This window comes from Apostichopus japonicus, chromosome 13 (genome assembly GCF_037975245.1).
Source record: "Apostichopus japonicus isolate 1M-3 chromosome 13, ASM3797524v1, whole genome shotgun sequence".
Lineage (NCBI taxonomy): Eukaryota > Metazoa > Echinodermata > Holothuroidea > Aspidochirotida > Stichopodidae > Apostichopus > Apostichopus japonicus.
The window spans coordinates 5,602,693-5,615,919 of record NC_092573.1 but is presented as its reverse complement, the minus strand read 5'-3'; the positions used below and the strand labels follow the sequence as shown (position 1 = coordinate 5,615,919).

The window sequence follows — 13,227 nt, the reverse complement described above, 5'->3', positions numbered from 1 at the left end:
GTACTAAAAACAATGTTGCCACGTTGGAAACAAAATACTAGAACTTGTGGTGCAGGGAGCATTCGAATATACCAAATAGCTTTCGAAGATTATTCCTCTCCACCCTCCTGCCTCCCCACCCTCATCCACCCCCTCTCATTCAATATTTATTATTGTTGAATTCTCCTCTCCTCTGTCGCCAGCTATCTACTAAAAAAGTCGGAAATATAAAAACTGATAACTCAATACAATATCTTGTCCGCCTATAATGATTTTTTTAAATATTTATTTCAAGAGGTTATATTCCTCAAGTCGCTGGTCTCCGTCTTACAGTTTGTATGTTAGTAATAAAGTATTTATAAGTCACCATGCAGGCTTAATGTCTACACTGATGGATCACTTATAGAGCCAAAATATTAAAAGGTATAATTAATTAAATCTACTAATTTCGTTTTGCTTTCCTTTTGCTGTCATTTGAAGAATCGTTTTCGTATTCGTTTAATGTTCACTAATATCTGTTGGTAAAGGCTGGAGGTCTCTGTGATATCGTTATATATTCTAGAAAAGTAGGACACAACATGTGTAAATCTTCGTTATTTTTTTCAATATATATCTCATGCTAACTTTTCTTAAATAAAAATTATAACTTAGAGCAATAAATGTTTCAACAGTCAAAATGCGTTAAGTTATTAGTTAATTTCTATTAATATATATATTTGAAATATAACACTTTATTCTTATTACGTTAGTTGTAATGTTTCATCTCTGCTACATCATTTCACCTTTTCTTCTCTTATAAAAGTATTAAATTTAACAAAAAGTGCGTTCCTGTTCCAGTTGTAAAATATAATTCCGCCAGCCTTGTTATCCTTCTAAGATGATTTCGATAGACATTTAAACATGGTTATAAGTAAAAAGAAAACGTAACTATTTGAATCACTTGAAGCTCGATGTTATGTGATATTTAAAATCGATTAAGTCTTCAGCCTCGAGCGTATGGAAAGCCGTTATAACATGTAATCAGGAATTTAAGATATCTCGAATTCAATTTTGGATATCTCGAGTTCAATTTCAGATATCTCGAATTCAATTTCAGATATCTCGAAATTCAATTACAGATATCTCGAAATCCATTTTAGATATCTCGAAATTCATTTTAGATATCTGAAATACAATTTAAGATATCTCGAATTTAATTTCAGATATCTCGAATTTAATTTTAGATATCTGAAATAAAGTTTTAGTAATCTCGTATAAGAAACAATTCCAGATATCTAAAATTCCCCATTAAATGTTAAAATGACTTTTCATATGAGCGTGATATATCCCAGTTGCAATCATTTATTCTTTCTTCATTTCTTAGCTTGTTTGGTGAAGTTTTGGAAGTCATGATAATAATCTCTATCACACATAGCCTAATACTGACAGTTAGCTTTTGTGTCCTCTAAGCGTATTATGAAAGTAGAGTATCATATATTCCTGCATCATCTTTCCTGGACCTCCTGACTGATCCCGGGCTCATATCTCCGGGCTCCCATCCTGCCCCCTCCCTCCCTCCCTTGTAAGACTTGCAATATGCTTAGAGACGACATCGGTTTCTGATATTGTCCCAATCACATCGATAAGGACTCGATGTGAGGGGGCGGTCTGCTGGCAGTTTATCCTTTCGGAGGAACAACGTTGAAAGGTGGGGTAAGGGGGGGGTGGTTTCGCTTGATACCATATATTATGATCTGTACTGTGTCGTAAAATGCTGTTCAAGAAACGTTGGAAAGACCTTTATCTGTAGACAAACTTTAAATATAAAAACATCTTAGTATCTCCAGCTGCTTGATTTTACATTGTTAGTGACTGTAATTTATAAAACGAATATAAGAATTTGTAGAGCATCATATAACATGGACGGCAATCCGTTTGCAGGCCACGATCTAATAATTTAATTTTCTAACACTTCCAAGCGTGGAAATTTTGTTCCAAACCTGTTTAATATTTTAAGAAAACAGTTTGATATCACGTTAACTTCGCTCATTCACAACCGACTGAAAATATAGAAAACGACTATTTTTCTCTAATAATAAGGCAGTTGATGATTTGTTAGCCCTAGCCTAAGCTGTTGTTTATGTCAATCAATATAACACACCAAGTTATGCGAAATACTTTGGTAGGAATACTGAGACAGACATGAGTAGAATTGCCACACGATGAACATGACCTGTTGAGAAAGCAAAACATTAATAATTAAATAATAATCAACTCAATTATTTCTCTTACACGAGTAGTACAATTTTTGCATTTCATGACGTATTCAAGAGAAAGAACTGAATTAAAAACATAAGGCATTACGTTTTAACATTTTTTCGTAAACGTGGATATAGATCTGCCTTTTTGATGTGTTCTTTGTATATATTTAGATATATTAGGGTACAATGGGTACATGTGTTTGTTGTGGTAACAATGGTATACGTGCGTGTTGTCAAACTAAATCGTAGCATTGGGATATGCTTGGATATTGGCTGGGACTTGGTTGTGACTGGTATGGGCCCTCCTCAGACCCAGGACACTGCAACATGTGTATAACGTAATTTTCAAACTTACAAAACAAGTTAAGCCCTTATGAATGGACAACAAAAATCTAGGAAAGGTCAATCCCAAACCCTTGAAAGAAAATAAGTAAAATGCCGTAAGGGTAAACATTTTCTGTGAAAGTCAGTGTTTGGTGGAAAAAACAAACAATAATAATAATTGGCACCCCTTGTTCCCTATCAAACACCACGAAGCTTCAACCAACGCATCATTAGGCCTATATCATTGGAGACCAATTGAACACAATTCAAGACATAAAGATATAAAATTGTATTTGTCGGAATGTTAGTCGAGCTTTGAGAAAATAAGATATTTCAAAATATGAAAATCGAGCTTCTCGTTGAAGAACCGCAGGCTAAAACAGACGACAAAGTAGATGCGGGGGTGGAGGGGGCTGTTTCTAACGTTGAAGGCAGTCGCTTGGAAAATGTCAACAAGCATAATATATGTCTGCTTAGGTTTCTTTTTACTATTTCGATTACCTTAAGTAGTCGAACTTACATACTGACTGCGAACATTAACAGTCATAGGTCTACATTGTTCATATTACATAGTATGATATATGTGTAGCTTTGGTTATGAGAGCTTTATCATCAATTAAAGAGATCTCCAAAAGGTTTAGTTAACAATTTGATATAAAATAATGTACCTGAACTGCATATAGGCAGAGATGGTGGGTTCCATTGGTTTTCATCCTCACAGGTAGCTGACACTGTCCCTTTAAGTTCCAAGTCTCCATCACAAGAGTAAGTAATCGTTTCACCGATGCTGTAAGAGTCCTTGCTAGGTTCAAACCGTAACCCATCGTCTGTGACAGTCGGAGCAGTGCACGTTGACACCTGGACTGATAGTGCAAACAGAAAGTATATACAGTGTATGATTTCTTCCAAAGTGCTATATCTTTAACTTAGATTAACCCTAAAGGAGGATTGTACTGGATGTATTGATGGTAGGCCTTTAAATCGCAAAAGTAATCGCGGGAAATCGATTCTCCCGTTCAACTATTGTCCAATTATCATGAGAGATATATGAGACTCATGAGAATATTCCAATATGAGAATATTCCGGTAGCTGAAGTTGACTACTTGAAATATGCTGAATCTTTAGGTCAAATCCACATTCTCATAGCATTTTATTTGTCGCAGTTATGGACGTTTCAAATGTAGTGGCATTTTGCAACTGACATACATCAGAGTGAATGATGTCATTACGGCAATTCATGTGAAAAATAATGGTTTTGATTCTCTTTATGATAATTGTAATATTTATTTTTCGATTTTTCTAAAAAAAGGTTCTATTTTTATTAAAATTATGGGGAAAAAACAGATGACCGCAACAGTAATACGCAAAAATCTCAAATGTATGAGGTTTTTACGATATGTCAACAAGTAGACTATAAAGAAAAATTAATCTTTTGAAGAACATTTGCCGTTATCACATCACAGACTCCTTAATGTGATCTACTCCAGGGGATAATCCAGGATTAAGGCAGATCAAACAGATTCCATTTAATCAACCATATCTCGAGTTAGGAAACATGTAATGAGAAGCCATTTTAAACTTATACAGTGTGGAAGTTTTTCTCAATAAGTGTCATATTGTTTGCGACCAAAATAACCCTTTTGGTACCAACACCTAACATGGGTTATTGTATAATTTCTGAAGTCCTGACTTACACAAATCTACCGGCTGGATAGAATCCGCACCTTCCCTTACATAATTATACCAAGATTCAATAGCATCTCCCTGATTATACTTCGGAAAGATCATTTGAATATGTAATGCTTTCACGTCAGTAAATATCAGAAATTCAAAACTAAGTATTACTTTCAATATCTGCATAACATCAACAAACAAGAAAACCATGCAGGTTAGACAACCATGCCGTTGTACCTGATTCACAGGTTGGTGGTGTCATATCCCACAGATCTTGATCCACACAGGTGCTGTTTGATTTGCCAACCAGCATCATGTCATCAGGACATGAATATTCAATGACCTCGGAACCATTGTAGACTGACTTGTTTGGTTCCAAACTCAATTCTTCGTCAGATATTTCGGGCACAGTGCACGTGAATTCTGCATATAGAAAGATATGAGGAAATAGATATTATTTTTCACAGGAAAATTCAATGATCAAACTTTAAATCCCCGTTCATTTGCATATATTTTAAACGATACAAGCTGAGATATGCTATCATTAATCCCACTTTTAGTCAACGTCAGATCATAATAGAAATAATAAATTACATTTATAAAGCGCTTAATACAGCGTTTCAAAGCGCTTTACGAAGTAGGAAAGAGAAAAAGGAAACCAAGGGAAAAAACTAAGAATTAAACAGAAATGTTTGAAGTTGTCTCTTGAAAATACAGAGGGAGGGAGAGTCACGAACGTGAAATGGGAATTGGTTCCAAAGAGAAGGCGCAGCGACAGAAAAGGCACGATCGCCATAATGAGTGCGGGTACGTGGACCAGGAGTTCATTGCAAATGCGCATGATAGGAAGAGCGAAGCATAACTGTCGTTGACCGACGCAAAGGAGCAAGAAGGTCAGTGATATATTGAGAGGCAAGCCTGTATATTGCTTTGTATGTAAGAAGCAGGATCTTAAACTAGATGCAGGATCTTAAAGGGTGTGAAGACTCGCGCAAAAGAAATGTCTAATGCCGGTAATCTGACCTAGTTTCGAATGAGGTGTAACAGAAGTGTTAAAAACCTTCATCGATTCCAGAAAATACACACACCGCCCCTTTGGTAATTAGACACTAGTGTACAGTCAGTACATACAGCTGCGGTCAATACCCACAGCACAGTATACAAACGATACAGCGATGGACATCTCAGGTCCAGCTAAAGATAACAATTAAGGTATCACGTTTCATTACTGTCTGCATTTTGTAGCGACACGAACAAAACGTCACTTGTAAGCAACAGATGGCCGCACGCGGTTTGGGGCGAGTCTTCAATGCCTTTAAATAGGATCATACGCTTACAGTCTAGAAGTAAGGAGAGTGCATGGGGTTGAGAGTGGATCGGCTATGTTGTTTCACCTTCGTGCCCAATCTAGTCTACCTTGGGTGGCTTCTCTTTTAAAATTAAAGAATTAATCAGCTGCGGTAGGATGTCATCGATGTCTTATTTTCATCAGTTTCATAGTAATTGTCAGGTATCGGAGGAATCGCAACACTCACCGTAACATTTGTATACTCCAGCACCATTACTCCAGACGCCATCTTCACACGTTGCTTCAGTTGAACCATTCAGTTTTGAATTAAAGTCACATGTGTAGAAGGCAGTTGTACCGTGAAGATAGTTTCCTGAAACCTCGCCATTAATTGGATGACTCAGAGGATCACAGTCCACTAGGAAGTAAAAACAGCGAGACTTTTGCCTTTTTTTTCATTTTAATAGTCCAATAATTATATGATGACTTGCATCATGATAGGATCATGATAGATAACACTTGAATTATTGTTGCCTATTCTACCCAGTTACACTCTGATGGTGCTACGAACAATGACCGTGTTACCATTTTGAGATATTTTACAATGTATTTACATTAGTTGACGGCTTATACGGTCAACTGATGTAATTAATCTGTTGCAACATTTTGCACCAAACAAACACAATCAATTTAGGTGTTATGGTGTTATACTTACAGTGACACACGTCCGGAGTACCACTTGTGATAACGCTATCGTTACACTGTACTTGGAAATCATGCCCTTGGTTATACGAGTAACCATCATTGCAATGAATCTCAATGGTCTCTTCGTGTGTGAGTTCTCGATCACTCATGTGGTCAGAATTATCAACTGCTGGAACCAGGCAGTCAGCTACAGAGAAGGGTATAAAAAAGTTAAGATACTTCAGTCAAAGGAGGTACAACAATTATGTTACCTCTTTTCACTATTGTTGAATTACGGTATGAATTAGAGGTTTTTCACACATCACTTTGTAATGTTCAATAAATATCTCCATTTCATATCTTTATTTTGTTAAAGAAAGATTCAAAAACGAACAAAAATCTCCTTTTGCAATTCCCTTATTGTCAAGGAGTAGGATCAAATTACAAACGTCTTTTAATGTTACTGTCTGACACGTGACAGTGCCTAACCTCTTTTAACTATATAGAAGCACTCGATGTAAGCGAATAACTGTTTTTTTTTTTTTTTAATTTACCAAGTAGGTGTGTTCCGTTTATTACTCAATATTATATATATTGACTTTTCCAGCACAATCAAATTGCACAAACAGATTCGTATAGTAAACTGAAGTAGTGTGGAGGCGTAGGTCAATAATGTCCATACGAACTTGATATGATGGGTAGACTATACACATTGCACATATATAGAATATACGGCCAATACACCTTTTAAGTCAAGTTAATGAATGTATATAACTGCATGGTGATATCACGGGACCGCCAGGGAGCTATTAGAGATGATGACCGTGTGACTCAAAGTCATATCATGTCATGTACTCCTGATAGGTTTCAGGACCCTGGTCACTGCTGGCGTTCCATAGTAACAAATTTCGAGACTTATTCATAGTACTCGCTCATGACCAGCACAAAACCCATTCTCCTACACTTTGAACTGTAATACTGTTTTATATTGCTTCATGATATGTATCAAAGTGTCCTTTATTTTACAGTATCATATATTTATTATTATACTATTACACCGCATGAAAGCTTCACTTGTAGTTTGACGATCAAAGTCTTTCATGATTATGTGATACATCAATTTATGGCCGCTGGCTGGCCAAACCCGAGATACAGAGTCATTATTACTGCTTGTTCACGGCGTGCTTTCCTTCTGCACTGCAGTGTAACATGGAAGTTCCACGGTATGATCTCAGGGAGCTGTTAATGCCTTCATGCATGTACCCATATAACGTACCGTAGCATACTGGTTCTGAGTCCCACCCATCTTCTGTACAAGTAATAGGTGGCGATCCTAGGCCAAATCCTCGGCTGAAACCATCGTCACATGTAACTATGACGGTATCACCTTCCTGGTATGGGCCAGGAAAACTTAACGTACCGTTAGATACATTCGGGGTAGGACATGCAACTGTAAACAAATGAAGATAAATCAAAAGCAGTTATAAATACAATAGAAAAATTTGAAAATGTTGAAAAAAGTATGTTGATTGTCAAATATATTATCATATCGTGTAACTTTTTAGACTGAACTTTTTATCTTTTGTTTCAAATTCTACCATTTTCTTGGGGGGGGGGGGCTTGACTGTCAAACAACTTTCAAGAAAAATAAACGTGTATACCCTTTGAATTTCATTGACTATTTACGATTTTATTTGTTATGTTTACTTACATTTTAATTGATAAATTTAGCTATGTAGAAATACCTAAGCAGTCTGGTACTGTTGAAGGATTCCATTCCCCTGGTTGATCGCAAGTTGCTTGATCTGTACCTATTAAAATATATCCTTCCATACAGCTATAGGTGACGAGATCCCTGGCAGTGTAAGTTGACTCATTAGGGCTCAGCATAAGAGCTGGATCTCCCATAGGTCGTTGACAGATAAAGACTGAAAAATAAAAACAAAGAATTAAAGTAAACGAGGGGGTGGGGTGTGGTGGGGTGTGGTGGGAGTGGGGTGGGGTGGAGTGTTATATCACTGTTTTGTTCGGGCCTATGTTTGGTAATCTCAACATATTAATGTTAATTTTCTTTCTGTATTAGCATTACTCTTATACTAATGTTATTGAAAACCTAAAAAAATGTAGGCAATTTAAGTTATAAAGCAATATGAATGGATAATCTCTGATGATTCTATTATTTAGATATATCTACCTTCGCATGTAGAAGTAGGCAGGGTCCAGCTGCCACCAATGCATTGGTTAGTTGATGGTCCACCAAAGTGTCCGTCACAGGTGAGGTCGACTGAATCGCCATCACTGTAGCAATCCTTATCGGGTAAAAGGCTGATTTCAGGAACAAAGTAGTCAGCAGCGCACTCTGTCACAGTAGAACACGATTAAATTTACATAAATTAAATCATGTGTGAATATATTATATAACATAACATCAAAATCGATTACTATCACGCCAAATCATGATACTGTAAAAAATGGTTCATGGCTGTATTTATGCTACACATATACAACAATAGATATGAACAACATAACGTCCTCTCAAACTAGTCCCAAAACAGTCTAAACAAGGGATTGGCACCAATATAATCTTGCTGGCCGTCCTGATCCGGGGACCCCTTTGCAACACTTCTATAGATGTACTGTCCCCCCCCCCTCCACAATGGCAAGAACGGTAATGTTTTATAGTATGGGACCTATGAGAGATCAGAACGTTCCATAAACACCTGAGTATCTTTCATCTGTTATTCTAAAATAAAATATCATTCCAGTATATACAAACTCCTAATAAATTTCTTGCTTTATTCGTCGATCATTCTGTGCATTGATTGTGTCTGTTGATTTATGCACGGAGAGACAAATACATCCGATATTACATATTTCACCGGGCATCATAACTTGAAGTTCTTGTTTCATCTCCATCAGTGTCTTATTTGCGGTTGCATTCATAGATATCACAAAGAAGAAGAAGAAATTACATTATCTATAAAGCTTTCATGCAGAGAAAGAAATTACAAACAAGGTAAAGTTCCGATTATCTTTCAAAAAGCTTTGAAAACCTCCTCTTTGGTAACAAAAAATGAGCTTCAAGCCCACTTTGCCCTCCTGTGGTTTGACACAAACTGGGGACCGTCTATCTACCACTTTTTCGTATATTTCCTGATTTTCATTAAAATCTCTAAACTTAGAATAGTTGTCGTATCGTATATATTGAAAGTGAGGTATCATTTAATCATCTATGAAGTTCTTCATTTATTTCAACAAAGACAGTATATAAATGAACATTATGCAAACGATATATCTACTTCCTTGGTTTGTATTTTTTTCTCACATTTTTTAGTAATTTTATTTTAGTTTGTCATATTTTATCTTGTTTTTCATATGCAACTGGTTTCTTCCTTTGTATATCTGCTTGAAATTAATGTTATTTTTATGTGTAGGGTATATATGGCTGTATAGTTACTATCCTAATAATCCCTCGTAAAGCTGATAAAGTCAGAGAAAAATGAAATAAATGGGCAACAGCTAACATAGTCAATGTTCTGGTTAAGGTCAGTGAAATAAAAATTGGTTTTTGGTCTTTACATATTCAAACTCTCTAACATTGAAGTACTCTCTAACATGGAAATAGTTATTTTAGCAACAAGTTATTTGCTTTCATCCTCCTGCTGTAAAGTTGCCGTGGGCAACGGTTCAGACAAATATATATGAAACAGTGTCGTGTTACCAGTTCAAATTGAGAGCTAATAATTTGCTGGCAACAATATCAAAGCAAACACCGTATTTTTATTACCCTGCATATAATCTGAAGAGTCGAGACCCTGACAAAAAAACAAGGTGAAAATATTGCCTTGTTGTCCGTGAAATTAAACGCATCGTTCACGCTATCATACACGTTTATTTCGAACTTCCCTCCCCGATGAAAACAACGACTGATTTCTGGACTTTGTCATGAAACTTTAGATAAATCTCTTGATTTATATAGATAAGAATCATCATACATATCGATCATATTTTGCATCTTCATATATTTGTATTCCATTGTGATTTTGCGCTGTCATTGTGTAAAATGTTAACTAAAGCGAAACGATTCTATATATACAGCGAAGGATTGATGGAAAATATATAGACGCATCGGTTATCATAAAATAATGGAATGACTATAATGCTATATTTAGCAATGATGGCGTATATCAGATGGATTTAATGATCAGTATTTCCAGCCATGCAGTAAACACTCGAGACATTTTTTTAGGGTTAATTTGGGGGAGGGGCGGTGGGGTTGGGGGTTCTGTCCCTATTGCCTTTTACATTTAATGAACTCGGAACACAACAAAGTGTCTGAGTGACAAAAAATTTCAAACTGAACCAAAATTCAACACAATTGTTTCCTGCATGTTGTTAATTTTTCAACAAATCTAGCATGGTGTCTTCGACTTCGTTACTTCCGATGTTACCTAGATTTTTATTCGGTAATTTTGACTTGATTTACCTGTTGACAAACAAACTAATCATGTTCATGCTTAAGAAATAGAAAGTATACTTCGATCTCTATTTAATGTCATTCCTTGCCTGTTCAAGGCCTAATTATATGATTCAATTTCCTAGAAAAGGCTTCCCTTTCCGGTAGTTTCCACCGTTGGTTTTTTTTTTTTTTTGGGGGGGGGGGTGGCTGATTGTCGTTCTCAATATATTGACCAAGCGGCACTTAATTTTAAGTAGTCTTGTAGACTTACCCCCTGATTGGCAAATGCCTAACGAGTAACCTGTGTAAGAAAAAGCACGGGGTTAAAATCAAGTTAATCTGTAATCTGATATAAGAATAAGGGAAAGAAAACACATGAAGCCTTTATTTAAATAGCTTATCATATTAATTGCGTTTTGTTGTTATATTGACAATATGGTTTCAATTGAATATAATGATTTGATATCGGCTTCTTCATTAAGTAATAATTGGTATTGATTTAAAACAAACATAACTGAGATATTGATCTGTAGAGGAAGTCGACATATACAATAAAGGCATGGTGTCAACTTCGTAATAAATTTTGCCTTTCCAACTTTCTAAACGTGAGGCCTGCTTAGATTAACTTTAATGGAATGCTAAAGTTTCACGCATACGCTTTCCATTTTTATTTAAACAATGGAAATAAAATTTAACTATTAATTAACTGTTAGTCTAAATGTAATCAATTATTCCAGCTCACTTTTAAAATCTGCCTATGATATTGTATAAGTTAGACAGAAAGTTTCCGCAATATCATTGGTTCACAGAGGATTCTTCTAAAACTATAAAGCTAATCAAAGTTTCCATATTTGACATTCTCATAAATCAAATATGTCAAAAGGAAATGTAACCTGTATGAATTTAATAATTCAATATTTTCAAACATGAACCGACGTTGTAATGCACATTCATGGCGAAAAACAGAGGATCAATATTATTCATTGACAGGGCCTTAGTCACATGTCCCTTCCCTTCCAACTCCACCCTCCCCACCCCATCTCCTCCCAACCCCGTCCCATAATTAAACATCATACTTTCTTCCAAATGGCCTACATTTATTAAAGCACGCTGAAATAGTTGTACAAATGATGTAAGAGATCATTCAGTTTGTTTCTAAGCCCCTTTACCCATATCAAGACCCCAGCCCACGACAGACATCAGCCGACATTCTCCGCCCATCCACCCCTCCCCTCTCCACCACATCCCGCCCAACCCCCAATTGAGAAATATGACTCTGGCCACGGGCCTGTTCAACGAGCATAGTGCCTCGTTACGTGTATCATCGGTATGAGTGTTTGTGTATGAATGAGATGTAAATTGGGCGCTGAAAAGGGAAATGTTACAATAGATTGAAGAAGCCAGAATGGTAGTTCTGAATGGTGCAAGTATAATATCATAAAAGTTAAAATATGTTATGGTTTACTCACCCCAGTTGACAATGGTCAATGCCGATAATAGATACACAGATGAAACTTGCACCATCTTGAAGTGGAGATTAAAATTCTTTATCCTATATTCAACCGTCGATCGTTGTCTGTCGGTAAATGTGAATTGGAATTTGAACTGTTCAACAACAGTGTCAATATACCCACAGCGGAAATTCTAATCATTCAAATTTGATTGCAACATATGTGGTGCACAAAGTACAGCCCCTGTTTTTTATTATTATTAATTATTACTAATGACGAACGTTTATTTTGGTGATATGATGAAACTGATGTTGCTAATCTTACGCTTTTACGAGCGAAAACTGACTGATCGTCCTTTTTTTGTTGGATGTTGAAGTGGATGTAACAAACTACTTATGGTCTAATAATCTGGAGGACTAAAGGTGATTTAAGGTATTTTAGAAAATATTGGGTGAGACAAGATTTTGCAGCGCGAGATTAGATTTCAAAATCTAAACAGTTTTGGTGGCAAAAATTGAATGTGCACTGATAAACCAAGCCACCAGCTATCAAATGGTCGGTAGGATATGTCAGTTGAAAATTTTTATCTATGCTCTAGCGGCCTTAGAAAGTAACGATTTTAGTGTGTAGGCCAATGGTCTATTAATAATTGTGGTACGACTATACTTAAAAATACGTTCCGAAAGAAATTGCTATTGGATAAGTGTATTATTAAACACTGTCACATCGCGATACATGTTATCCTTGAACGTTTGAAACAAACAATAAACCCATAGGCGTGTGAGGCCGGTCTGCGGGCGGCAGGTAACCCCCCTCCCGAGCAATTTTGTGTGTGAAGATTTCAAGACAATGGCACTTATTTTTCATGGCAAATTTAAACAAACATTAACTCATTGTCATGAATGTTTGCAAATCAGGGACATGATTTTAAGACCAAACACCTTCCCTGACCCCCCCCCCAACCATCCCACTCGTGATATGTCTTCCCATACGCCTATGCATATACCATATTCTGGGGCAAAGTGTAGCACTGTCATGTTTTGAAACCTATGAGTAACGCAATTATAGGGCTATGTCAAGAGAGTGGACTATCATATTGTTTAATCAACCGTGTCGACATATGATAA

The 13,227-nt window shown here is 36.3% G+C and overlaps 1 protein-coding gene across 1 annotated transcript; it reads right to left on the bottom strand.

Annotated features, from left to right (window-relative positions):
• Nucleotides 1-248: 248 nt before the first annotated feature.
• Nucleotides 249-12,287, bottom strand: LOC139978575 (complement factor H-like). The gene is made up of 10 exons (XM_071988897.1): nt 12,119-12,287; nt 10,921-10,950; nt 8,385-8,549; nt 7,936-8,118; nt 7,467-7,640; nt 6,222-6,398; nt 5,754-5,924; nt 4,456-4,641; nt 3,212-3,406; nt 249-2,191 (listed from the first exon to the last, which is right to left on the bottom strand). The coding sequence occupies exons 1-10, from the start codon at nt 12,171-12,173 to the stop codon at nt 2,124-2,126; spliced, it is 1,404 nt and encodes a 467-aa protein (XP_071844998.1). The 5' UTR covers nt 12,174-12,287; the 3' UTR covers nt 249-2,123.
• Nucleotides 12,288-13,227: the final 940 nt, after the last annotated feature.

Excerpts from the sequence above, each read along its gene's own strand:
- LOC139978575 (XM_071988897.1), bottom strand. The coding sequence starts at position 12,173 with ATGGTGCAAGTTTCATCTGTGTATCTATTATCGGCATTGACCATTGTC. Across the intron at positions 6,399-7,466 it reads CTCAGAACCAGTATGCTACG|CTGACTGCCTGGTTCCAGCA; the intron begins GTACGTTATATG and ends CCTTCTCTGTAG. Across the intron at positions 3,407-4,455 it reads ACCACCAACCTGTGAATCAG|TCCAGGTGTCAACGTGCACT; the intron begins GTACAACGGCAT and ends TTGCACTATCAG.